Source organism: Pteropus vampyrus, unplaced genomic scaffold (assembly GCF_000151845.1).
Source record: "Pteropus vampyrus isolate Shadow unplaced genomic scaffold, Pvam_2.0 Scaffold324, whole genome shotgun sequence".
NCBI classification, from domain to species: Eukaryota; Metazoa; Chordata; class Mammalia; order Chiroptera; family Pteropodidae; genus Pteropus; species Pteropus vampyrus.
This window is the reverse complement of record NW_011889105.1, coordinates 1,490,495-1,517,441: the sequence shown is the minus strand read 5'-3', so window position 1 is coordinate 1,517,441 and position 26,947 is coordinate 1,490,495. Positions and strand designations below refer to the sequence as shown.

Here is a 26,947-nt window from a genome sequence, read left to right as displayed (position 1 = left end):
CCAAGGCATCATATGATTCACTGACAATACCTCAAACTCATCTAGATTTCACCAGGATTCTAACTTTTTACTAGCCAAACTCTTGTTTTCCTTATTGTTGTTATTCGAAGCTCTATGCTGCTGGAAAGGATAGAGAAGGAAGTCAAATAACTTTTTTATGTACATACATATATACATAAATACAATATGTGGGTGAGGTGATGATAGCAGTGGGGGGTTAGAGTCTACACACAGAGTCAGAAAATAAATTCATCTCCCTGATTCTTTAATGCCAGCGTTCTGCTCCAAGAGTTCTAAGTGATCAGCTAAAGCAAAGAGGTATGAAGGTATTCACAGCTGATTCCTCCAAGTGTCTTCCAGTGGAACCTGAGGTTGACACACACACATACAAAGAAAGCACCCTGCACACAGGTCAACATCTAGGAGAACCTGTTCATCATTCACCAATGAAGTCTTTAGACAAGGAGAGACGTGAGGCTCAAGAGGCATGTCCCAAGGGGGTTGTAGGGGTATGGCCATCCTGACAGAGCTCTGACATTATTAGTGTTACATCAATCAATCTATGTTACCATAGAGTTCATGGAAGGAAGCGCAAGGGCTGTCATCTTCTCCCCTTTCTACAACCGTGTCAGGTCTTCTGAAGGATCACTCTCCTTTTCCTTTGCTAGAGGCTCCTCGCCTGGTTCTATTTTGATTTCAAGTCCAAAGGTGGAATTTATCTTTCCAGGGGAATAGTCATTCTTTTTTAAATCTGCAAGAAAGACAATTAAGATGGTTATAGGGGATCATCAAGACCATGGTATTCACACAGATAGATTGAAATTTAAACTTTAACAAATGTGAGAGAAGACTCTGCTTTCTCAGGCCACCAATATATGAAACTCACCCTCAACCATGTCCAAAACACCTGTTCCATACCCCACATGTGTATCTAACCCCCCAGGGCTGTTTTAGGCTTGTGATCACTGGAGCAGGGAGGAAAAGGTTTGGTTGCTTGATTCAATCCATAATTCCCTATTATAAGACACAACCCAGCTAGAGTTAAGTGAGGCCAAACTAAAATCAGGGCATTTTCCCTCTTGAATTATGGGCAGGGCCAGGAAATTCAGCTCAAATGGTAATCTCAAGATTTCAGTGCTCAACTTTCTGTAACAAAGCTATACTCATGTTAGGTGTGGCCTATGAAACCTTCAGCCAGTTATTAGATCCTATGCTTCCTAAAGCCTCCTTTTTCCTTTCGAAAAGAAAATTATATAAAGAAAACATGAATAGAGGTAATCTTTGGGGAAAAACGTATGGAAGAGTGTGAGCTTTAAACATCTATCAATCTTGTGCTACATTGACTAAATCTGTTAACCTTAAACATATGTCTGTGCATTTTGATTGTTAAATGGGGATAACCTGAACATAAAAGTAATAAATATTATAGTTTAATAATAACCAACAGTTATTAGATATATCCATATATTACTTCAATCTTCACAGCAACTCTATGAGATAGGTGTTATTATTCCTAGTGTATGTATGGGGAAACTGAGGCCCAAGGTCACATCCTAGTAAGAAGCAGAACTAGGATATGAGCTCAGCCTATGTGGCTCTAGATCCCATGTTCTTACACATAATCCTAAACTGTCTCCCTTTAAAAATCAATAAATGAATGAATAAGTAAAATGTTATCAAGCAAAAAAGAAAAACTACTCTTATTCCTATTTACAGACTAAACTTTCTTTTATTCAGATAACCAAATGACTTAGTAGATGGAGATATTTCTTATTTCCATTTGAATGTGCTGACTAAGGTTTTGACAGGAATCATGGATTAGGTCTAGAGATGGAGGAATTATTGAACTACTCACTCAAAACCAACTAGCATGATCTGTACCTTAATCATACAGAACAGCTACCTGGGCTCAAGGATGGAAGCAGTGAGTTATGGCTCCAGTCTCGCCTTCTCTTGGCTGATCAGATAAGCGTAGGCCCTATGTCTCCAAGAATGAGAGGCTGCCCTGTCCAGAGTACAACTAATCAGAACTGGAAAGAGGCCAGCGCCTGAGGACACTGAGTTCATGGGCCACACTCCAGCCTGTAATCATGGGATGACTCGGATATCTGTCAGCACAGCACCTGCCTCCCTTAAGACCCTTACCTGGAGGTCCTGATGCCCCTCAGCCCAGCCTCAGCTCCTTCCTGCATTCCTTCTGACCAGAGAAGATACCAGTGTGCAGCTCTACCAATTGCTGTGACTGATCACTTTGCCCAGGTCTGCTGTATAATTTATAAAATCGAGTCCTGGGTGAGCCCTCCTCTCTTTGCTGCTCCCATCTGACCTCTCCTACCCCCATACCCTCCCACCCCCACCACCTCTGCCTGACAGGGCATTTCTCACTGGAACTGGAAGTCTTCTCCAACTCCCAGTCTTTTGCTGTCTTTTCTGTAAGAGCTTCTCATCCTCCTACCCCTAATGCTAACAAGATTAGGAACTGCCTTTTTCTTTTGCAAATTTATACCTACTCCATCCCAAGTTACAGTGGATGATGATCTTTTACTGATTTCCAGTTTGGAGTATGATCATTTATTAGAAGGCAGGAAGGGATACTCAGCTCAAAATATGTAAAATTCCATTCTAAGGACAAGTTTGGTACGATCTAAGAGAAATAGTGAGCAAGCTGAGACAGACAAAAAGTATTTCTTCTGAGATAAAAGGGAAGAATGCAACAGAGCTGGGACTGCCAATTTGGAGGGCACAGACCTCCAGCTGCTTGCTTTTATGTTAGGAATATTTTCTGTAGTGACTATATTGGTTTTAGAGAAAGTGTGCTATATTATCAAGTCAGATTTAAAATATATACATTGCAACATATGTTTAAAGTTTAAGGTTTTTGTAGTAATAAAGAGCTACTTTTATTGACAGCTGTGTTTCCTTCCATACCCAGCCTCACAAGTGTCCAATGAGTAAATAAAAATAGAGTAGAATTACTGAGGGCACCACACAGGACCCCGTGGTGGGGTATGCACAGAGACCTGCCTTGGTCCAATTTCATCCCAATTGTGTCGGTGGAACTTTTCCCTTGGACAGACTGTGACAAGTATTGGGCCCAATGTTGTTTTATCACATTTTGGCAGAACCTGATAAATCTCTGTCCTTTTAATCCCTTTAGAGGTTTGAAAATTTTGCAGTCAGAAAGTCAAGCCTCAACCGCGAATGAGATAAAAATGTGATTAAGATTTCCTACTCTCACCCAGGTTACAGTGGTGTTCTATGAGAGATTTACTTAGAAAAAAATAGAATTGTTTGGGCATACCCGGGAGTCTGAGCTTCCGGCAGCAGGAGTTGCAACGATGTTTTGCAATGAAGTTTCTAATTGCATCTTCCCCTAAATTGGCTGGTCCAAACACCATTCCTCTTGATCTAGAGGAAATATCAGAATATCAATTAGAGCACAGCTAAGAAAAAGGAGCTCAACTAGGATTCTCTGAGATACCGAACAGTATCCCATAGTAACGCAGCAAACGTAAGGAGCCAACAAAGAATAGAGCAGTTTGGGGAAGCAACAATGTTAGGTTTGCAAATTTAAAATTCAAATGCACTTAAATCTTTGTACCCAACTCCAAGACCTACTGTGAAACTCATTTCAACGCTAATCTGATAGAAGAGTGAATTTTCTATGTACCAAGTTAAAATAAAATACAGTGAGACCCTTTCGAATGCATATGGGGTGAGAGAATGAAATTCGTTACCAAATGTTCTACCAGAACACGCAAAAGGTAAGGTGTAAAGTGACATAAATTTGCTATTGGAACATACCTTCTAAAAAGGTTCATACACATTGTTTCAACCCAAACTCCTTTCTAACTATAACCATGTCCTCGAAAACAAATGCCTGACAAAACTGTACATCAGCACTCATGGCTCTTTTGATATCTGCTTTCTGCCCTGCAAACTGCTATAGCTGGGCTCTTCGTGGAAAGACAAGACTACTATAATTTTGTGGAAGTAAACTACATTTGCTAAATATAGGTGACAAAAACTACAAGGACAATCAAGTACATATTAGGCACATTTTGAATACTCTATAATTATAATAGATCCTCAGCAGATTCTAGGATCAATGTTCATCCATTATCAGACCATGCACAATCATTATTCTTCAGGCTGACACTCTACACACCATGGAGCAGAGCACACCAGAAACACTTCCAAAGAAACTTTATGAAAGCTAATATTTTATTTTAATGACATGCAGAGTGGAAACAGCACATTTTAAAATCTGAACTCAATTACTGCTCTTAAATACCACGTCTTCAGAAAAAAGAAAAGCAAACTATCACAAAAGGAAACAATAAACTTCGCTTCTAAGGAATGCGGTTTTTTCAAAAGGGACGTGGTGTAAAAATGGACTTTTTTTCCATCCGAGTATTGAAACATTTATCTCAATTTCCACTTCCTTTTGGCAGAATAACAGTAGCTGCTCTGAAGATGTGCCAAACTCAGAATGAGGGCTGATGTCAGTTTGATCTGATTGCCTCTTTGCTCTGAGGCGAGTAGGTGGAGGAAATCTCGTGGGAAGACAAAGTGAACAGACACCCAGGATTAATTTTCCTGGTCACTCAATTGCCCTTACAAAGTACAGCTCTGGTGGTATTTACTCGGCTGCGTAAGCTGCCTCTTGCTAACTATTATTCTCTTTCAGTCTTCCTGGTTAAAAAACTCCAAATAAGGTGAAACCAAATGTGGCAAAAAAAAGTAGAATCACTTAATATTTAGTGGCAGAACTCTATGATGCCAATAAAATAAAAAATTATGGTGTTTTTTCAGTCATTAAAATGGAAGAATTCCTTTTATCATCTCTCCAGCAAGACCCTGTTGGAATATTTCACTCTGTGCATTCCATAGCTGCCATTTCTTTCCTCCCAATAAAGAACGAAACCCTCGACTTAGAGATATAACATTGATTCTCAGATAAAAGCTATAAGCTAAATCATTTTCCTCTATGAGCCTTGTGAAAGTTAAGATAAAAGAATCAAAATTACTATAATATGTGTATATCAGGGGTTTGCTCCCTGTGCACGGGAGAATGAAGAATTGCAGGGGCATTCATTTGCGACTGTACTCTACAGCATGTCGACAGCCTTGCAGTCTCAGATAACGTTTTTTAAAAACAGATACAACTGTTTTCCAGATTTTTCACAATACATGAAAAGCAGGTGGTAGCTTGGTTCCACATGTGAGGAAGTGCTAATTAGTGTCATGAATACATAGATTCACAACAGAATATCTCATCATTATTATCATTTCAGACTTGCCAAATGTAGAAAACCATCAAGACTGTAAATGAAAAGATGCGGTAAAAAACTACCAATAACTGAAGCAGCCTCCACTGAGACTCAAGACCTGAGGAACCAAGAGAAGTGGCCGGAGGAGATCTGGGGGCGAAGGCCTGATGATTTTGTCTTCATGCGCAAAAGGTTGGAAAAAGGTAAGAAACAATGGGCCTTAGAGACAATATCAGAATTTGCACCACAAAAACATCTCTTTGAGTAGAGGCTTATTCTCTTCCATTGACCCTTCATCCTCTTAGGCAAGTTACCATCTTCCCTGAGCTTCAGTTTTCTCATTCATCAACTGGGATTATAGATGTTCGATTCCAATGTCGTTAAGGGTAAAACAAACAACATGTGAAAGCACTTGCTGAAACCGGTGCTTCTCAAGCTTTAAGTTACACCAAATCACCTTGGGATCTTGTGAAAAATCCAGATTCTGATCCAGGAGATCTATAGGGAGATTTTGCATTTCTAACAATCTTCCAGGTGTTGCGATATTATTGGTCTGGGGCCCATGCTTTGTGCAGCAAAGATTTAATACCAAAAATGTGAGCATCGTTGAACAAGATGCAATTCGCCACTGTTCCAAGAAAATAGTACTTCTTATCTTCACCATGAAGACTAAGTGCACCCAAAATTAGGTGAACCCACAAAACCAGGCATGCTACAATGATGCCATCCTATCATTTCCATAGTTCCTATCCTCAAGTCATAAAAAATAAAATTTGCCATAAGACAGGTTCTCAACCCTGGTTGTCCATTAGAACCACATAATGAACTTTTGAAAATTATAAATATCCGGGCCCTAACCTCAGAGATTCCGATCTGATGCCAATTCTGAGCAACTTTTTTATTTCCCTAGGTGACCTCAATTAATGGAAATAGAGACGCACTGGCTATAGAATGCAGTTAAATACTCAACTGTCAGGTGGGGTAATATAATCTTAGAATTCTAAAACATCAAAATATTCAGTTCATAGTAAATGACATATGTGAAAGTGAAAATCTAATAAATGACAGAATATACATAAACTCGGTTCATTATGTATGCGAAATTTTTTCAATGCAAAATTATAAAGGAAGTACTTGTAGTGCAAGGTTCCTACTACAAATTCTTGGGCACACAGGGCTAATGAAGAAATAATATTCATAGCTAAAATCACTTTAGCTCTACTAAAGTAAAAAATGATAAAGCCTTTATCTATACCCTAAAGGTTACAACATGAATTGTTTGGCCAAATGTCATAGGAATTGGATGCATAGGAGCAACAGGGATCACTTTTCTCTTCTCTAGCTCACCTAGTCCACACAAATAGCTAATATTTTAGATGGACCTCTTTGCATAGAAACCTACAGATGAGACCATGTTTAGATTAGCTCACTCTGTAAAAGAACAGCATTAAAACAGTAAATATTTACAATATGAATCCTGTGGGAGGGAAATTTCCAGATTTCATTGTACAGAAAGTTCCCATTTATGTAATTATTATATATTTATATATATATTAAATATATATATAATATATATTATATATATAAATAATATATATTATATATATAAATAAGATATGTATTTTTTTCTACAACCCAGGGCCAAGTATAGACACTTAGGACAATTAAGAAATAAAAATATTGTAAGCTAGTAGTTCTCAAGTGTGGTCTCCATGTCAGCAGCATCATCAGAATAATCTGGGAATTTGTTATAGTATGTGGCCCCACTCCAAACCCATTGAATCAGAAAATGGGGCAGGGATCTGCAATCTGTGTCTGAAAACTCATGTTCAAAAGCCACTGTCACCTGCCATATTGATCAGTCCTTAATCAACTCCATCACTTCTTTCTTTCTATTCCACCATTAGCAGAAGAATAGAACCTCAGATCCTCTACTGCCAAGTCTTCCCAAAAGCCTGCTTTGGGGATAAAATGCCCAGGGGAATTAAAAGGACAGGCAGATGATTCATCCCTCCATATAATTTAAACTTCAGTCTTGAATTAACAGAAAATCTGATGCTCCAGGTTTAAGCCCCATTGTTTTTGCTTCTCACAGATTTGCCATTACTGAATAGCACACTTATGCCCTCAGCTTTCATTTTATAGGCATGTGATGGAAGGCGCTGCCCATGGCAAGATACAATGACTCCATTGTGCGGACAACAAAGGAAACTGTGCTTCTCCTATGACATTAATTGTTTTCATATCAAAGCCTATAGAGGCTACACTTACCCATATTTCTCTTTTGTCTAGGCCACTAGAAAACTGAGTCAAATTTGCAACAGTTCTGGCTACTACATTGGTTTTTATAATTTCCATTTACATCTACTAACTTCACTCCAGATTTAATCTTATTTTATTTCCATATTTTCTTTTTGCCCCCATTTCCTAATCTATGCTTTATTTTATTGTATTGTATTATAGTTGAAATATATACAGAATAAAGATACAGATATGGGTCGAGATATATAGATAAAAGCTGCCTCAAAACCTTTCTAGGGTCTAGACAAGACATAAATGCTTAAACAATTTTAAAAAAAAAAACAAAAACATGTACAATGTGTTAAATGCAATTTTCTCAATGATAATATCATAAATTAACTTACTGTTTGTCTTCAGGTTTTATAACAGATGGATCTGTCAAATTTTCTCCAACACCTCCAAGGAAGAAAGAAAATTCATTTAGCAAATAGAGATTTCATTTTCTTAGAAATTCAAGAAAATAATCAAATTTTAATATCTTTCTTTAGACCTACATCAACTCTGTAGTAAATTAAATATCATGTGAATTAACTGTACTGTAAAATTTGTCCAGGCATGTCTGAAAATTTTAGTTAATGCACTATCTTCCACAACCCCATCTTATGCTATAATAAACTTCTAGGCCACAAATGAATGTTTTAGTGGTGTGTTTACAGCTGCTGATAGTGGCATCCGTCATTCATTTATTACTTATGTATACTAGACATTCTAATTGTATTTTCTCTAATTCTCAATAATCATAAAAATAAAGTATTAGCATCCTCACATCCTCATCTGGCCAATGAGTATGTGAATGTTCAAAGAGATTAAGAAATTTGTCAGAGGTTGTACTCTACAGGTGGTGATAACAGGATTCGAGCCAAGCCAAAGCTCATGCCCCTCCCGCTAATGCATGGTCTCCTCAGATGGAGTCTATCAGTGCTCAGCAAGGTGCAAGGTGCTGTGCAGTTCCACAGGTACAACATCTGTACCATCAAAGACACACATCATATGCTATTTATATAGCATTTTAAAACCCTAGGATACAAACACTCCCAAATTCTTGATCTGGGCACTGATTACACACATGTGTTCAGTTGTAAAAATTCTTTGAGATGTACGATTAATGCTGTGTGTACATTCGTGAACTTATGTTATTCTTCAATAAAATTTACTAATTAAAAAAATGATACATAGATGTAATTTAAAGCTAACATTTGTCAAAACAGGGATCAACATCCAAAGTGAATCTCTGTTATACAATGCAAGTGGTGAGGAGACTGACATCTGGCAGTGATAACGTTTCACAAGCAAGCTGATCAACAGGTGATCACACCATTTTGGCACAACCCAATGATTTCTGAACTCATCCTCTAATCAGCACCGGGTCTCTTTGCTTGGAAGAGACCAACTTTGTAGGAAAATTCTTTTAAAATCATATGAAATTTATAATATTATAACATACTTCTACCTGGTAAAAAGTTTTTTTAACCACTATTTTTAAAAAAGAAAGATTTTTGCTATGTTCTATGTTTTACCATATGCTAAACGTTTCACCAAAAAAAAAAAAAAAGTTATCCTTATAGTTTGTAGTCCTTTCCCCTAAGAAACTGACTTCCTTAGGAAAATAACCTGTTTAAGCAGAGGTTTTCAACCTTTCTTGTGTCATGACTCTTTGTCAGTCTGATAAAACTAACCTCTCCCTCAGAATAATGTTCTAAAATGCATACTTCAAATACATAGGATTATGAAAGACACCAATGACACTTGAAATACAGTTACCAAAATATTTTTTAAATTGTTGGATTGCAATACATGTGCTTCTTTATTAATACATTAAAGAACAGGATCTAGCATAATTCAAATAACTATCATATCATCCAACAAGTAATAAATATGAACAGCATTTTGATATATTTGTCAATACTGTAATGTGCTATGTTGATATCTATAATTGCTATTAAAAATAGTGACAGGTACTCTTAATCCCACTGTGGTTTGTAGTCTCTATTATAATTGAAGAAAATGATGAATTTCAGCTATAGGTTAGTGAAAATAAAGGTGTAATTTGTTCTTCATCAGAGTTCACAGAACCTCTAAATTCTATGCAAGGATGCTATAGAATCCCTGGCATAGAATCTCTTCCTATACAGATTTTGATTAGCAAAAGAGAAAGTAAAGCTGAAACACAGGCTTAAGGTCAAGCATGCGAAATGTGCTTTGCTCATCATTTATTCTTTTTTAAAGAAAAAGTCATAGGAAGAGACTGGGCTTTTGATACTTTTCTCATTACAGATATAGCCTATGAGGAATATATAGAGAAATCCTGCTTTTGAACTATATAGTAAATAAACAGAAAAACAAACAGATGAATATCCCAAATATCATCAGTAAAAGACTAAAGGCTACAAATCCTTTACATGTTAAAGCAAAGATCTGAATTTAAGCCTGCAATTTCTAGCACTAACAAAAGCTTTAGGCTGATGTCTGAGTAAACTATAAATTTAAGCTGGCAATACACACAGTGCCTAAAGAAGTCATATTAATTGGGAAAAAGGGAGCTTCCTAAGGAATTTTAAAAGTCTATCAAGATCACATCAGCTCCTATTTACTTTAAATTTTGTTGCTTGTTACATAGGCAAGGGTACATTCACAGCCCCACCACTTGTGTGACCTGGCCACCATAGTTAATCCCTGTGAATCTGTTTTGTCATCTGAAAGTGTGAATAACAACAGGCCTTATCTTACAGGGTCACTGCGAAGATTAAATGAACTATTGTATACAAACTGCTTAGCAAAGTGTCTGATCCAGAGGGCGGTAAAAAATGTCAACTGCTATTTTTATTATCTTTATTCTATAAAGACCTCTTGTGAAGTAAAATCTTTTTTTTTTTTTTTAACCGCTGGTAAAATCATGTTCTGATTACCTCATTTCCCTAAAGTACTGTGTTTCCTAATGAATAAATCTCCTTATAAGAATGAAGGTAGAGTATCCACTTTATATCACTAAACCCAATCTGACAGTTTGAAGCTTAACTATTAATTATATGTTTGCAGGGGCTGGGGGGGAAGCTCACATGCGGGGCGTTCCAATGTGTGAAAAATGGAGAGAAGCGCAGAGAATAGATCATGCCGTACTACCTGCACCACCACCATCCACTCTGCCTCTCCCCGCTAGCTATGCAATCGCCCAAAAGGCAACTTTAACATCATCAGAGCCCATTCTATCCACATATTCTCCTAGATATTTGAAAATATGAAAGAAAACAAGGCATTCTCAAATTTAGAAACCCCAATAATATTTCCTTACCAGCTTCAACAGAGTAAATGCCCGTGTACAAGTAATAGCAGTATGCCCTCATGCAAAACCCGGAAGCTTACATTCTGATCTCAACTACTTTGGGACATACCGGTGAATGTCTGCATCTGTAGAAAGAAGTTACCTTCTTTGTAGCAGCAGAATTTAATGATGATGATGTTGATGCTAATGTTGACTTATTCCAGAAACTGCTTTATTGAATAAAAATATCTAATATCTCCAAAAGTTCTTTGAAGAATATAATGAGCTTTAAAAAACATGCTCTGGACCACTGTCATTTCTTTGAAATGCATTTGTTTTTAATTCCCATTGCTGGAAATTAAATGTTGGATTTCAAATATAATGATGATGATTCAGGCCCTCACATGTAAGATTTTTAAATGGAAAGCTAATGGAAAACTACAGAATAATTACATGATTGGAAATTGATCAAGCCTCGCTTTAGAATTCAGCCTCTTGGCCCAGTGTGGCAGCTCCTGGGTTAATGACTGCCAATCTCTTGGAAGTAAAAAGGAGGAAAAAAGAAGAAACTGATAGAATAAACCGCCAGAGTGTTTCTCATTCCTTCTTTCCCTCAAAGCAAAAGGCAGACACAGCAAGCTGATCGGACCTTGACTCTACAGACACTGAAGCTGAGTTCTCTCTGAAGTACCAGCAGGACCACACAGCTAAGACTACCTACAACTGACAATAAACTTCCATTTTAAAAAGCCACTCAGAGATGAAGATTAACAACAACAATAACTAACATTTACCGAGGGCTTACTATGTGTCAGGAACTTGTCTCATTTCAATCCCTTAACAATCCTATGAATTAAGTGAATATTTTCCTCAGTTACAAACGAAGGAAGTGGGGCTCAGGGTGGTCAACCCCTGGTTACCCAGCTAATTCATGAGAAAGCCAGGAGTCAGACACCAGCACTGCAACTCTGGAGCTTCTCCTTTTAAGAGCTGCTATTAGCCTCTCCATCTCCATTCCCTGCCACCCAGACAATACACATGATCACTCCAAAGACTAGAAATACTAATAAACAAAACTGAACCAAAAACCATTAAGATATTTTAAGAAAACATTATGTTCTTTCCATTTTTCCTTTCAAACCTGGTTTGGATTAAATATGACAATGCATAGGCCTTTGGCCAAATGTTTGGCACAAAATAAGTACTTAGTAAATGTAAGCTAGTAATACTAGTAATAGAACTGCTTATAATTACTATTATAAGATTCGTATTCTTCCATAAATTCAGGTCTAACCAATTGGCTAAAATTGTCCAACAAATATCTCGATTTCTTCACACTTATTCTATGATGTCCACTCTTCTCTTCTTTGAAGGTCAGTGTTTTGACATAGTTTATTTGGAGTGGCCTATTTCTGCAATTCACATAATTGCCCAATGAAAGAATAAAGTTAATTCCCTTTTACCCCAAGACTATCAACACAGCATTTGTTCTGTTTAATGTCACTTTGGATTACTAAGAGACATAAAAATCCCCAAACATAAACATCATTAAACAAAAACCTATTCAAGTGGAATACAAAATACACTGAAGAGTCATCATTAATTCCTTAAAGTTTTTCTTTGGTTTTTTTGTTTGTTTCTGTTTTTGCTTTTTAAACAACTCCACCCAAAACTCAAAGTGAAGATACTCAAGTACAGATGAAAACAATCAAGCTCTCCCTAACATGAGCTACAAAAGCAGATGCCTTGGGCATCGGCATGCTGGGTTTACATGGATCATGTACTTGCTGGTTTAAAAACTGAATCATCTTGACTGTTTTAACTTTGTTTATATTGCTTCCTAAAATACTGGGTTTGAGGGTTAGAAATAGAATTTAATCCTATGAACACCACAGATCTGAAAAGATAGTATTTACATATAATTTTAAAAGTATATACACATCCTTGAGCATGTGGCACAAATTTCAATCAAAACACCTTTGCAGTCTTACTGGATATCACTCACATTGCCCCAGGATTGCCTATCGCAACTATCCCCAGCCTCCGAGCCTGGCTTTCAGCCCAGAATGCCAAGACTGGAGAGGTGGGAAAGTTAGAGACAACAAGAAATAGGCCCAATCTGCTTAAATGAACCATAACATTGTTATGTCCTATGGGAATGAAACTCATGAAGAAATCAAAGATAGTACAGTAAAAAAGAAAGAATAGATGGTCAAACCAGCTTAAGTCTGCATCCCAGCTCCCCCTAAGTAGCTGTGCAAACTTAGGCAAGGTATTTAACTTTCTGGGCCTAAATTCCCCATAATATCTACCTTGAGGTGCTGCTTCTGGGATTAAATGAGATAACTTCTATGAAAGCTCCTGGGCTAAATCCCTTATTTAAAACCAAAGCCCCAGTCAGTGAGCCCAGCGACTAAACTTTGACCTTAATACATATTTCGTTCTGTCCCTGCGAGGGAAGCCTAGAGATACTCTGTTTCGTGTTGTAGGATTATAAATCACATGTGAGGTGTTGATAGTGGGGAGATGCACTGATCAAAGGCTTCCATTAAATAAGAGTGCACCGCATCGTCTCAGACTGAGTTTGTACTTTCGTAAACTGTCATATCAAGGTACACAAAGAGAGCAAGCTAAATTATAAATTGCTAAAGCAATGAGCTCAAAATTATGAAAAATGCCCAGAAATTAAACTTTCCTGTGTGTATAAATGCTTGTATAAGTGTTATTATGAACATAAGATCAAGCTAAATTATAAACCTGGAAAATTTGGTGCAAAAGTCATTCTCCATTTAGATGTCTTTAAATTTTAGGCAGCTAATCATCTAGCTATAGGTTTCCCTTGATGTAAATGGGAAACAACTAAGTGGGTGCTCATGCTCATCGCCATACAATGTCTAAAATAAGTGGCCCCATCTCCATTCAAAACTAGATAGAGCAACGCCATACATTACCTATCCTGACTCTTGCAAGATCTCTCGGGACACCTGGTTGGTTATTCCCACTTAGGAAAGTTTCACAGGTAATAAAAATAATTCAGAAAATGGATATCATCTTTCAGTTTTCAAACTAAAAAGAAAAAAAGGAAAAAAAAATGCCTTGGAATGTCTCCACTGAAAGCTTAACCATGGCGTTGAGTAAAGAAAGAGCAGGGTCCTATGTAGGTGAGAATGACATGAAGAAAGCATTCTCTGGTCAATGTTTTCTGAACTTTGCCTTGTGCTTATTGGGTCAAGTTCTAGGCTAGTAATTACCTTGCAAATCCAAAACCAACAGCTCTCCACGAGTGTACTCATAGGTCCAGTGAGAGAAAGCCAACATCAACTCCTCCAAGGTGTTGCTGGGGGCAATTTCATCACCGTTGTTGTTGTTGTACTTCTGGAACTCCCCTGTCATATACTTCTCAATGGTCAGCCATTGGTTGGCCGAATGGCAGTAGATTAAGAAAACTTCCAGGAACCTATGAAAGGGGAAAAGGCGTTTGAGATCCCACAAGGCAGCAAAGGAGGGACTTACGCTACTGAACAGTCAACAGCAAGGAGATTACGTAACTCTGGTCTGAAACAGCCTCAACACACATGTCTCTGCTTTTCTATGGAATGGAAAGATTAGGGGTTTTTCCCATGCTTACCCACCTCTCTTCTCTTTGAGTAAACTTTCCAACTCTTTTATGAGGACCAAACTCAACTTTTCTTGCTGTGCTCTATAACATTCCTCATAAATGAAACAATAAAACTTTCCTGTAAGTCCTCAGCACTGAATGATGCTCTGTCTTGGTAAACGAATGCTAGTGTATAGAGACACTCAAGTGAAAGTAACAAGAGTTAATTCTAACAAAGTTCCTAATTTCTATAAGACATTAGGGTAATAAATTATGCTTAAAACAGAAACGTTTTTCTGTCATAATGTTCTTGGACATTAGTAACTACACCTGGGATCTGCCTGTTTCATGTAGAGAGATTAGTCAGGGCCCCTGCCTGAATGTCTCTTTTCTATTCACTTAAGTTCAGTGATTTATGTATCCCTGGGATGTCTAATTCTTTTAACCAGTCTCCAGAACTATAAAAGGAAAAACCCAAAAATAAGGTCTTGGGGCACTTCCCCATGGGTCTCATATTTCTCATGACTAATAGGGCTGAGAAGAAATTGCTAGAAATTCCTACTTGAAATGAAGAAACGGGGTGACAATATTTCCTCACCTTGGTGTGTAGGGAATGGTTTGTGGTTTCACTTGGTTGAAGGTATAGATCAGTTTTTGAGCAGCTCTTTGTTGTTGAATTTCCTACCAAATAGGAAGAATTGATAAAAATATTGGTTTATTACCACATTCCTACTAATTAATGATCATAGAGTTTCTAGAGGCCTCCCACCACCTATTCAATGCCCACCACTCTTCACTCCAAAAGCAAAAGCTCTACAAAACAAAAAGTAATAAAATACCACCACCTCCAAAAAAGAATAGGCTATCCTTTGGGTTGAAGACAATGGCTTTCAATCAGGATGCAGCCAGATCTCCATTCTTTGACCTGTCTATCTGGGCTCTGGGTCTCTGACTTACCCTGAGACAAAGATGAAGCACAGTACTCTCCTGGAAGATTTCGTGCCATGTCTGCACAACCTCAGGAAGAAAGGACTTCACAATGAAAACCTGCCCTGACTTGAGAACATCATCCTCAGACCAGGTGCTGATGACTCTCATGGCTTTGCGGAGGCCACCATCCATCTCCTCTCGGGACAACACCTGGATCATTGCAGCTCTCCCATGCTGGGACCAAGAAGACTCGCTTTTACCAAGATTCAACGGGGAACTCTCCTCCAGCCTGTAGACTGTTACTTCTTCTCCTGCTGTAAACAGAAGTGTAGGCAAGGAGTCCAGTGAGAGCCCTTGTCTGTGACATGGACAGCATCTTAAATACCAACTCAGAATCAGTTTAGTTTCCCAAATGATCAGAAGAGAGTGAGAATTTCACCTACACAAGAACTAATAGAAAATAAAGGCAAGGATCTGGACACATTTATGTTATTTATTGTCCAGGAAAGAGGGAGAGGGAGAGAAAGGACAAAGCATCAGATGATATGTAAGAATTAAGTTGTTCTTATTGTAGACTATAGCTGGACAAAAACAAAATCAACTTAGTAAGGACATGCTTCTTTCATTAAAGTCAAATACTTCTAAAGAAATAATTTGATCCATGTTTTTCATTATCATCCCCCTTATGAGCATTCTTAAACATTTTTTCTAAGTTTTCTAAAATGACCCTCCCATGACATTTTAATACCAAAATATACCGATATCTGTTAATGTGCTATATATATATATATATATATATATTGTGCTTTATATATAAAAAGAAAAGGATGTTTTTGCTCCCTTGGGAGGTGATATCATCCCCATTGAGAATGAATAGTTTTAACCCAATCAAGTTAGACAGAATCAAGGTTATACCCCAGAAATTCTCCCCGCTTCCTTTGTTCCTTTGGACAAGTATTTAAAACTTTATTTTCCTCATCAGTAAAGTGGGAGTGAGAGTAACACTTAACTAATTGGGTTGTAAAGATTAAATATGTTAACCCGGCTAATGTGAACTAGAACCTCAGATACAAACTCCATCCACTTAAAAGATTTTAGACACAAAATGCTCTTTGACTGCTATACAGCTTCTACTTTTAGGCTTTTGAACAATTCTTATGAAGCCTAGACCCCATCTAATACAGCGTTCAATGCTTTATAACAGAAATAACATATTGTAGACACAACTTCTGTCTAGCCCGTGGTTAATTTTCCCCTTTCATTTGCTTCGAATGGCTTTTGTGTGTGTATGTGAATACTGTATTAGTATACCAACAAAGGAATCTATTTGCTCACTCTTGCATTTAATTGCTTACCAAAAAACATGTCTAGGTAATGCTTAGTGCCATATTTTCAGGTATTTATTCTTGGTGCCTATACAAATGCCCCTGAAGATCCCTTCAGAGTGCTAAATACCTAGAGGGTTTAGAACAGAGTTACTGAGTTGCAAAACATGGATCCAAGGAGGAGAAGGCATCTGCATCAACAATCAGAGCCACCTGATCTGTCTCCGTGTGAAGAATGTGAGGAGAATCAAGATCTAGGACAGTGTGGGGACCCTTGTTATATTGTCAGTTGGCTGAAGAGAAACTCTGGTGGCCTTGGCTAACGCGAGCACATTTTCTTTCCTACTCTAGCCTTTAAAAATGACATTTGCTCTCTGAGCTAAGAGCAGCTAGTTTATACAAAATGAAACAAACAAATAAAAAAAATGTACAAAGCATTTCTCTTCAGATGCCTGCCTGTTAGCTTTTACCGTACTGATATTTATCGCTTTCTTCTATGTTTATTACACATGGTTGGTTGGTTCTTTTCTTTCCTACTTCCAGCTTTAAATTGGTGAATGCCAGGTGCAACATTATGCTTTTTCCCCAACTGCTGCTCATTATAAGTCCCATCCCCATAGCATAGATGCCGGCCGGGTGGTTAACAAGAGTTTCCGTTTTAGGAAATTAATCTCACTAAACTGCAACCATCAGCAAAAGAAAATTTTCAACTAAAGTGATGCAAAGTGGTTTCCCTTTTGATTTACTATACGTTATGCCTTCAACCTTGGCACAGTCTCAAGAAGGTAGAAATGGCACTCACCAAACAGTTGGATTGGCGTAAATGGTATGGTCTGAGAAAGCCTCATTAAATTGTTCCTTTCGATGGCTGCAAACAAAACAGATTTACTATTGTAAGTATGCACCAGTGGGTTGAATCTACAGCTAAGCCTCCCTACATCGATATATTCATATAATACTAAAATATTTTCTTTCAAAGACCTCTTATTTTTACTTTTATAAAAAATGTAATCTATAATATGGGATTTAAAGCAAACTATGTCTTCTAAGACTAGGATACCCCAGTCTTAGAAACAGATATGAGATTATATATCATGGTCTGAGGTAGGGCTGTCACCTCTCCTCTCCTGAACACCAAATCCCATGCTAATCCATATGGAATTTTCTTTTATAGGGCATTTTAATCTATGGTCTTCGTTCCCTGGTTTTTCTTTTCTTGAGCAAATCTAATGCACAGTGGACTGTGGAGACATCTACTGTTGATTTTGCACAGTTCACCTTCTTTTCCCTGAGAGAGCTAAAGACCAATCTTAATTAGAAGCGAGTGATCTGCATTTTCCTGTTAAAAGCCGTATCCTAACAGATCAGTCGACATGAGTTACGGTATTCCTCACCAGAGACTTTCTTAAGTTGACAGCTGGAGTCAAAATAATGGATTATAGCTGAGCTAAAAGACCTAGTTATAAGAGCCTGGAATGTGGAGCCTGGAATCCAACGAAGAAACACTATTCACTACAGAGGAGAATTCAGGATAAGGCAGTATATTACTGGACCCTGAACGTATGACTTTGACAGAATAATAATGAAAATTTTACATCATTAAACTCCCACTCATGTACTGAGCTTTAGATTGTGTAAAAAGCTTGCCTGTGTATTATCTCATCCAATGCTGTGAGCAATGATGCCCAAAAGACCACCCAATGGCACAAGGCCATTTGGTTGTAATATTGCTTTGCATTTCACAGTGTTTCCTTCTTAATTTGGTTGTAATATTGCTTTGCATTTCACAGTGTTTCCTTCTTAATTCCTTCTAGCCCACTGGCAGGTTGTTCCTCGGGAAGGGAAAGTGCAATGATTCCCACTTTGACAGGAAGACAACCGAAGCACTGTGAAGTGAGGTTATCTAAGGGAGTCAAGACCCTTGATACCTTGTTTAATAGTAACATTCTTGTAAGGTGTGTTCATGAACTTACTGTGTGAGAATGGCATTCACTCAGTGGTTATGTTCACTGAGGGTTCAGTGAGTGTACAAAACCCTCCCTCAGAAAACTATTCTCAGGCCTATCTCTTTCCTGATCCAAAATCTGGAGATCTCTGGCTTTGGGCTGGCTTTAAGCTTGTAAGGAACTTTTATATCTCAAGGTCATCTTTCTCCTTCACAATATGGAACTAGCCAATACAAACAATATTAAAAAAAAAAAAAAATTTGTCTACGGCCATGCTACCCTGAGCAAGCCTGATCCCGTCTGATCTCAGAAGCTAAGCAGGGTAGGGCCTGGATAGTATTTGGATGGGAGACTACCTACGAAACCGGATGCTATGGGCATAAAAAAAAAAAAAAAAAAAATTTCAAGTTCTCTTAAATCCTAACAACTTGTTTTCCCAGTCAATGGCAAAGCAAGAAATCTAAATGTTCCTCTCATCAGAGTGAACAACTTTTCAAGCTGGGAATCATAGCAATACTACAAATTCATCAGCGTTTCTGTTTATAACTGCAGAATCACAGACATTTAGCTCAGTTGACATCTCTATGTGCACATGCATCCTACCTGAATAATGATGGTGAGGCTCTTGAGGGCTTTTTAAGGAGGCTGAGATTTCTGAAATTATAGAGAAGATTGGCATTTTAATTACTTGGCTGGAGATAAATACATGCTTCTGAATATATTGCCTTCAAAGTTATTATTGAACAGGTTAATCAGAATGGCTTCTTGGTAGTCGAAAAAGATTGCCTAATATCCTTTAACCACATTATTGAGCATGGTATCCTGACAGCTTCCAATCATCAATGCAATATCTCCCAACATATTTATATAGGGAATTGAAGAAAGACAGGTAATATTAGCCTCAAAGATGTATTTCATCTGAACCAATTACACCTCTGGGTTGCAAAAGGCACTCAGCTGCCCATCACACTTCATGACATCCCAGAAGCACAATTCTCCGAGCTCCCTACCAAGATGCAGTACCCATATAAAGACATTATTAATACAAAGTTATTAGCAGACTACTTCACTGACCTAAAATGACAACAAAATGAAGAAAACATATTAAGAGGTATATATCAGAAACAAAGGAGTGGGTAGAGATGAAATCAAGGGATTTATTTGGTTACAGAAGGACTGTGTGTTGGGAACACCTCCTGCAGGTTTAACTGGTTCTCCTCTATGTGCTCAAGTCCTAAATTAAAAGGCTCCAGAGAAATTCTTTGCAACAGTTTTGCCATTTCATAAAATCAAAATTAAAGTAGAGAATTTCAGTCTCATAGTGGTAACTGCTTTATACCTAGTAGACTAAGCAGCATAATGAGCCCCTTTTCATAGATCTCTCTGGCTTCTTATTGCTGGATAAGGAAAGGAACAAAAATCTCTTCCTTTGGGGGTGCTTGGTAAAAAGTAGGATCAGCAGAAAAGACTTTTTCTTTCTGAGTTCATTTAATCATGACAATAAAAAAAGTATTCAGTTCCCACTATAGGTCATGCTAAGTGTCACAGATGTAAGATATGTCTCCCAACCTAGAGAACAGCAAATATGAAATACTTCGAGAGAAAGACGTGTAAACTATAATCACAGTATAGTATGCTAATAATAGAGGTACATAATAGAGGTATTACAAAAGCTATGGAAACTTCATAGACAAATAATAGGAAATATTTAAAGAGTATGGGCATCTAAGAGTGAAAAAGCTGAATTTCAATCCTGGCTTTATCACTTAAAGAGCTATGAGATCTTGTTCACATTTGTTCAACACATGTATTGAACACCTGCTATGTACCAGACACTGGTCTATGCTTAAGAGAAAGAGCAGTAATGAACACAGATAAAGTCTTTGGTGTGTTCTAGTAAAGAGAAATAGAAAATAAATAAACTAACAAGTAAATATGTAATGGATACAGCACATTACTTATATATCAAGTTAAGAGGATTAGAAAATATGGGGAACAGGGAGGTTACTGTTTTATATAGAGTGACTAGACAGGACCTCTTTGATAAGGTGAAATTTGAGCATAGATATGAAGAAAGAGAGGAGGAGAGTCATATGTCTTGTGGATAAACGAACATCATTCCAGGCAGCGGTAACAGTAAGTGCAAATGCCCTAAGGAAGGACCACACTTGCTGTTTTAAGGAGAGTATGGCCAGAGTGCATTGTGCTGAGAGAAAATAAAGTTAGAGAGTTGGGGAAAAGGAAGCTGACTAATAGGCCCTCGCAGACGGCGTTTGGACTCTGCTTTTACAGACTGTGATGCAATGCCATTTGAACAGAAAAGTGACTCGATTTGACTTTCAGTTTAAAGGGTTAGTCTCGCTGCCCTCTGGAAATAGACAAAGAGCAATAGTTTGGTGGTCATCCTATAATCCAGGAAAGCAATGAAGAGTGGTATGTGGAGGTAGCAAAGTGATCACAGTCTTGATATATTTTGAAGGACTTACTGATGGGTGAGATGTAGGGATACGAGAAAATGTGATTACAAGATTTGGCCTCAGCAACTGGACAGAGGGAGTTGCCATTTCCTGAGGAGGAGAAAGGAAGTGGAACATTTTGTCCAAAGGCAAAGTTGATAGCTAAGAGCAGTGGTGTGGGAAAGGCACTATGAATAATGAAGATTGACAGCTTGAGAAAAGGAAGAAGAAGCTACCAGAGAGAACAAGAGTTAGTCAACAAAGAAATAGAAGAATAGCCAGGGAAGAAGAGTCTCGCAAAAACTTTAAAAATAGATAATATAGTCAAAGTCAAAGGCCACCAATTTGATGAGTACTAAAAAGAGGTCATGTGACTTAGCAGTTGGAATGGAGTTCAGTAGAATGGTAGAGACAGACACCATGGGCTAATGATCAAATGTGAATACTTTCTCAATTAATTTGGAGGTGAAGGACAGGAGTGACAGTGTGAAAGCTAGGTAAAATCCAGAAAAATATTATTTTCTTCTTTTGTATAGAAAATTACTTAAATTTCTTTGTAGGTAGAAGAGAATAAATTAACTGCAAAGGAGGTACTGAAAACCCAGTAAGTAGGGTGAAACACAATCGTAGAAGAGAAGGTGTCCAATCTACATCAAGGATCAGGACTGTGGAACAGAGCTGGTAGATTGTGGTGAAGTTGGAGCGTCGTTACTCAGAGTCGCTTAACTAGGCTGTCTCAAATGGTTCAGCCCAACTTAGCTCTTTAGGGCAGAGTCCTACTGAAATTACAAAGGAAAAAGTATTCATGTGCAATCTTATGAATGGCTCCTAATGAGCAAGATGTAAAAAAGTGACAGTAAGAGTAGTTAAAGTGCCTAAGTCAGCTCAGTGGTTATACCCTTATGGAGAAAACTAGAAAATCACAGACAAAAACAGGTAATTCAAAAAATTTTAAACTAAACATCAGTCCTGATTTACCTGGAGAAAGACAGTCAACATTCTACTTGTCTACTAACCTTTCTACTTTGCATAGTAGCCGAAAATCGTAGAATTTCAAGAACTACAAAAATCCCAGCAGAAGAGTAAACCTTATCATTAATAAAATGAAACAATAAAAATAAAATGTTTAAATATAAAAACTTACTTCCAACTCCATTTGAACTTCTCAACCTGTTTGAAAAATTAAAGTTTAGATAATGCTTTAATTTTTTCAATGATCAAAGAAAGGAAAAGTATGTGAAACAGTAACATTGCAGAGTCTATATGTATATGTGTGTGTGTGTGTGTGTGTGTGTGTGTGTGTGTGTATGTGTATCTCTTGGAAAATATCAGTTATATCTGATCCCTATCTTTATCAATAGAGAAATAGTTTATAGCCAAATGATTATTTTCATAGAAAAATGAGTACCAGATATGCATGTAATTCATTTACTGTGTATGCCCTAAGCTAACTGAAAAGCAGTTGTTGGTTTTGGTTTTAATTAGCTATGTGATCACACAACATATATAAGATTTAACTGTGTTTGTGTTGTTCTAGATCAATTAAACTAAAGGGTTCCTGAACTATGCAAAGCAGATGTCTACAAATTAGTCTGTGTATGTCTCTAGACAAGCCTACAAATCAGTTTCATTAGCCCACTTGGCCCCTAAACGTTCACAGGCTGAAATTAGCTCTCTTTAAACTGTTACTTGCCCTGCTCAAGTGCGCAAGTGGCCACAGGCAAGTTTAAATAAATGCGTTCAAAGAATATCTCCAGTATTTAAGGTCCTTAGGGAAGAAAGTACAATTACAATTATTGTTTAATTTCATGCTGCAATGACCCACTACTCTGCATGAGCGCAAACTACTGAACCTTTGGGAGAAGAAATTCATGTGCACTTTAAGTCTAGAGGCAGGCTTGCACAGAGAAATTTTGAGGAAAGCTCCAGAAAAAAAGGTCACCTCTAATGGAGCTGTCTGCAAACTGAAAGTCACATTCCACCTGCTTGCTCTCAACTGGCCCTTTGTAGAGTAGATGGTTTTGAATTCTGCTCCTATGGCTGTATGGATAGCTAATTTGATGATATAACTGGAAAAGTCCAGTAAACACTACAAACAAAATAAAATAGTCTTTGCTAGATTGGTTTTCAAATTTTATTTCTCTGAATAAATAAAATTCCAGGAGGATACTCAAGTTTACAACTATGTGAGTTCTCTATCTCCTCCCTCTCTCTATATCCCTATCTTCCTTCCTGTCTCCATTGTTCTCAAAGTTACTGCCTTGACGAACACTTAGGATGATAAAAAGAAACCAAAAATTAAAAAAGATCAACTTCATAAACAAAAAGAAAAAATTTTTTTCAGCAAGAATTATTTTAAAAACTAAAGAAAATACTTAATCAAGTCTTCACTCTAAGTATTTTTCTTTCAGCAAGACAACTTCATTTCTACTCTTTAATGCAAATTTCATAATCTTATCTATCAGAAAAGACATTATTCCATGTGCACTTTTTTGACACTGGAAAGACAAATGCTTAATTTGCTGTAGTAGTAGATGTTTCATCGTGTTCTTAAAAGGCACTGAAATGAGGTCTTATTGCCAGAAACAGGAAAACTTGGAGAATAAACAATTTTCATTCTTGCTGAAAAAAGAAAAATATTGTCATTGGAAACATTTTTTTTCTCCCTGCTTTTTATAAACCAATTAAACCTGTGTTCTCAATCAGGTTAAAACAAACGAACAAACAGACACAAAAGTCAAAGATGCTTAAAGACATTTAGAAATACTTACAGGTAGTTCCTACCGAGGTTGGTGCTCTGGGAATTCCACAGAGAGTTTTTACTCAGATCCTGAGCAAAAAGGAAAGGTCATTATACGTTCACCCAACATTCTCCCATCCCAAGTTTCCAGTAATACATTTGCAAAACACACTACTTAAAGGGTATAGTTCTTTTCTTTCCCCTTCGTCTAGCTCAATATTTTTCTTCTACTAAACTTACTAAGCCTAGGCTAAAAAGATGCATAACGTTAATACAAAATCAGAACAATTCAACATATTGACGGACTTTAACAGAATGGAATTATTTTTATAGGAACATCGAAGAGAAAATGTAATATATAAAGGTTTTTACAGAAATCGGAGTGAACATATAAAGTCAGTTAATGACATAAAAGAAGAAATGATGGTCATCGTGGACGGGAAACATCAATCATTACATTATTATGTCTATCATCAGGAGATTATTGTTTCAGTTGATTACTTAGAATAACTTTACTTTGAAATTATTTCTTTCTATCCCCTATTTAGATTCAACCATTATTTCTCAAAACCTAGTACATTCCAGGCATTACTCTAGGCATTTCCATTGATGTTATTTTTGTTACCCGCTATCAATAGTCTCGTAAGAATAGCATTAGTCCCAACTTAGAGATACAGCTACTGAAGCTCATAGGTTAATTGACATACATGGCTTTGAAATCTAAAAAGTGGCAGAGCCAGGATTTGACAGGGCAGACAGGTCCCTGCCTCCAATTACTTTCAAGCTGTTTTACATATTATTTTCAAAACTTTTCACAGGTTACATTCCTACAAGAACATTTGAGGTTGTTAGCATACGTTCATACAGGTTATGTGTAGATAGTTCCCAAGTTCACACAGACAATGTTCAAACCAAACCAAAATTAGACTTCCTGGGTTAGTCTAACTAGATCACACTTCCCACATAGTGGATGGCAGTAAAACAGGCACATTTTTGTAGATGGTAAGAAAAACAGACTGCAAAATCGGAGAACCTCAGTGTTGGAGAAACACTGAGGGTCCTTTACCCTGCAATGCCCAATTCCCCTCCAACACATCTGCAAAGAGGTTTGCTCAGCCTGTTTGACTAACCATACTAAGTGAGGAACTTAGTACTTCCAGAAATAAACTATTCCATCCTTGGAAAGCTCTACTTGCTAAAAATTCTTCCTCAAATTAGGCTGAAATCTGTCTCCCAGTAGCTTCTATATGTTGATTCTAGCTGTACCTCTTAAAATAAATTAAAAATATCTTATTTTACTTCCACATGGCAGCTTCATATATTTGAAAACAGTTTCAAAAATTCCTGGATTCTTTCTTTCATTCTAAAAATACTCAGGATAAATTATTGAGTGAATAGATAAATTACATAAAGAACAACAAGGAAAGAATAAAGTAGAGGAGTGTGAAACAAATTGAGCAAATATTCAAAGTAAAGATTTAAATGTAATATGTAGAAGCAAATTAAGGGACATCAAAGTAAAATGGACACAGTTAAGAAGTTAGAGAAGGACTGTGTGCATGACTTTTTTTAAAAAGTATCAAATAAAAAGTTTTTACCTCTTGAGACTGCTTTAGATAACTACTGACTTGTACAGCATGCCATTCGATTTCTTTAGTTTTCATCTTCTGATATATAGTAGGTGCTAGACCTTGTTAAAAGAAGGAATAAAATTAGAGAATACATGAAAATGTGTTGCATTCAAATCAGTTCCCAAATAGAAAGACCTGAACACAGTGCACTCATCTCAGTTTAAATATAGTTTCTTTCTCTTTTTAGCAAGTTTTACCAAGATTCTTTTGTTCGTTTTTCTAGTTGAAAGTTTTTATTCTAATAGTATTCTATACTATTTTTATTCTCCAAGTTACCTTTACATTTATAACAATTCATACTTCTCTATCAAAGTCAAGAATTAAAATATCCATAACCTGTCCTCCCATAAAACAACACCTCCCCCTGCACCCTCTTGTCCTTGCTTTATTTAAAATATGTGAAATTTTAGTTCCTAATTGTTAGGAATCCTTCCTGAACCAGTGCATCAAGCATCATAGTAGACTACTTGAAATTACTTTTTAAAAGCAAAAACAAAAGAAAGATAGAAAGGAATGCCAGAAAATGGGTTTCCTTAAAAAGATGACAAAAATCCTTGTTATTATTATTTTTTATATGTGGTACCTACAGAATCACTAGCATACAGTGCTTGAATCAATTCTGAGAATAATACTTATTAATAGCCCCTGACTACACATAGGAGATAAGGTTTTTTTTGCTAATGATTTTATGCTGGGGAGCGGGGGGAGTGAGGGGAAGTATACAGGAAGTACCAAAAAATCTATTGGAAAACCACAAAATTTCATATATGATATTTTTTGTAATATCATGAAATTATGACAATTATGGTTGCAATGATAGCACAGTATTATAATTAAAGTAATATACCTATAGGAAAAGTTAGAAATACACTTTTCTTTTTCATTGTTAATTTTCTCAGAACTTTACTTATGTTTAAAGAGAGCTAACTGACAAGTGAGCTCCCTATCCTCAAGCCTATATTTTTTAAAAAATTCTTTTTCAATTAGTATGACTTGAACAGGTCTTTTAAAAAAAAAAAAATGGTTCTCAACTCAGGATGTGCTTCAAGGAAGATATTGGGCTTCTTTGCCTCCTCAGATTAGCCAGGCACCTGGACTTTGTGCCTAGGTCTTCTCTTTCTGATTATCATACTAAATGAGATTCTTTCCCAGACTCCTCCTGCCACTCCCATCTTTCTCTGTTTGAAATTCATTGGAAAGAATTTAAATAATTTAGGGAGACGGGGGTGGGTTAAATGGATGAAGGTAGTCAAGAGGTACAAACTTACACTTATAAGATAAATAAGTCCTGGGGTGTAATGAACCATGTGGTGAGTATAATTAACAATATTATATTGCACATTTCGAAGTTGCTAAGAGCATAAATCCTAAAAGTTTCCATCACAAGAAAAAAGAAGTTATAACTACATGTAGTGATGGATGTTAATTAATTTGTTGTAGTAATCATTTTATATACGAAATCATTACATTATATTGTACACCTGAAAT

General features: G+C 36.9%; 1 protein-coding gene and 1 pseudogene across 8 annotated transcripts in view; one reads left to right on the top strand and one right to left on the bottom strand.

Annotated features, from left to right (window-relative positions):
• Nucleotides 1-244: 244 nt before the first annotated feature.
• Nucleotides 245-26,947, bottom strand: part of TRPM6 (transient receptor potential cation channel subfamily M member 6) — a 164,160-nt gene continuing 137,457 nt past the window's right edge. For all 8 annotated transcript variants that reach the window (XM_023521944.1, XM_023521943.1, XM_023521946.1 and 5 more), the window contains 11 exons: nt 25,427-25,518; nt 23,860-23,918; nt 22,233-22,258; nt 19,236-19,286; nt 17,489-17,554; nt 15,389-15,675; nt 15,030-15,112; nt 14,085-14,290; nt 7,919-7,970; nt 3,302-3,408; nt 245-751 (listed from right to left, as the gene is read on the bottom strand). In XM_023521944.1, coding sequence (XP_023377712.1) covers nt 618-751; nt 3,302-3,408; nt 7,919-7,970; nt 14,085-14,290; nt 15,030-15,112; nt 15,389-15,675; nt 17,489-17,554; nt 19,236-19,286; nt 22,233-22,258; nt 23,860-23,918; nt 25,427-25,518 — 1,163 coding nt within the window. In that variant the 3' untranslated portion in view covers nt 245-617. The remainder of the gene's footprint in view (nt 752-3,301; nt 3,409-7,918; nt 7,971-14,084; nt 14,291-15,029; nt 15,113-15,388; nt 15,676-17,488; nt 17,555-19,235; nt 19,287-22,232; nt 22,259-23,859; nt 23,919-25,426; nt 25,519-26,947) is intronic.
• Nucleotides 18,895-19,012, top strand: LOC111730619 (annotated as a pseudogene).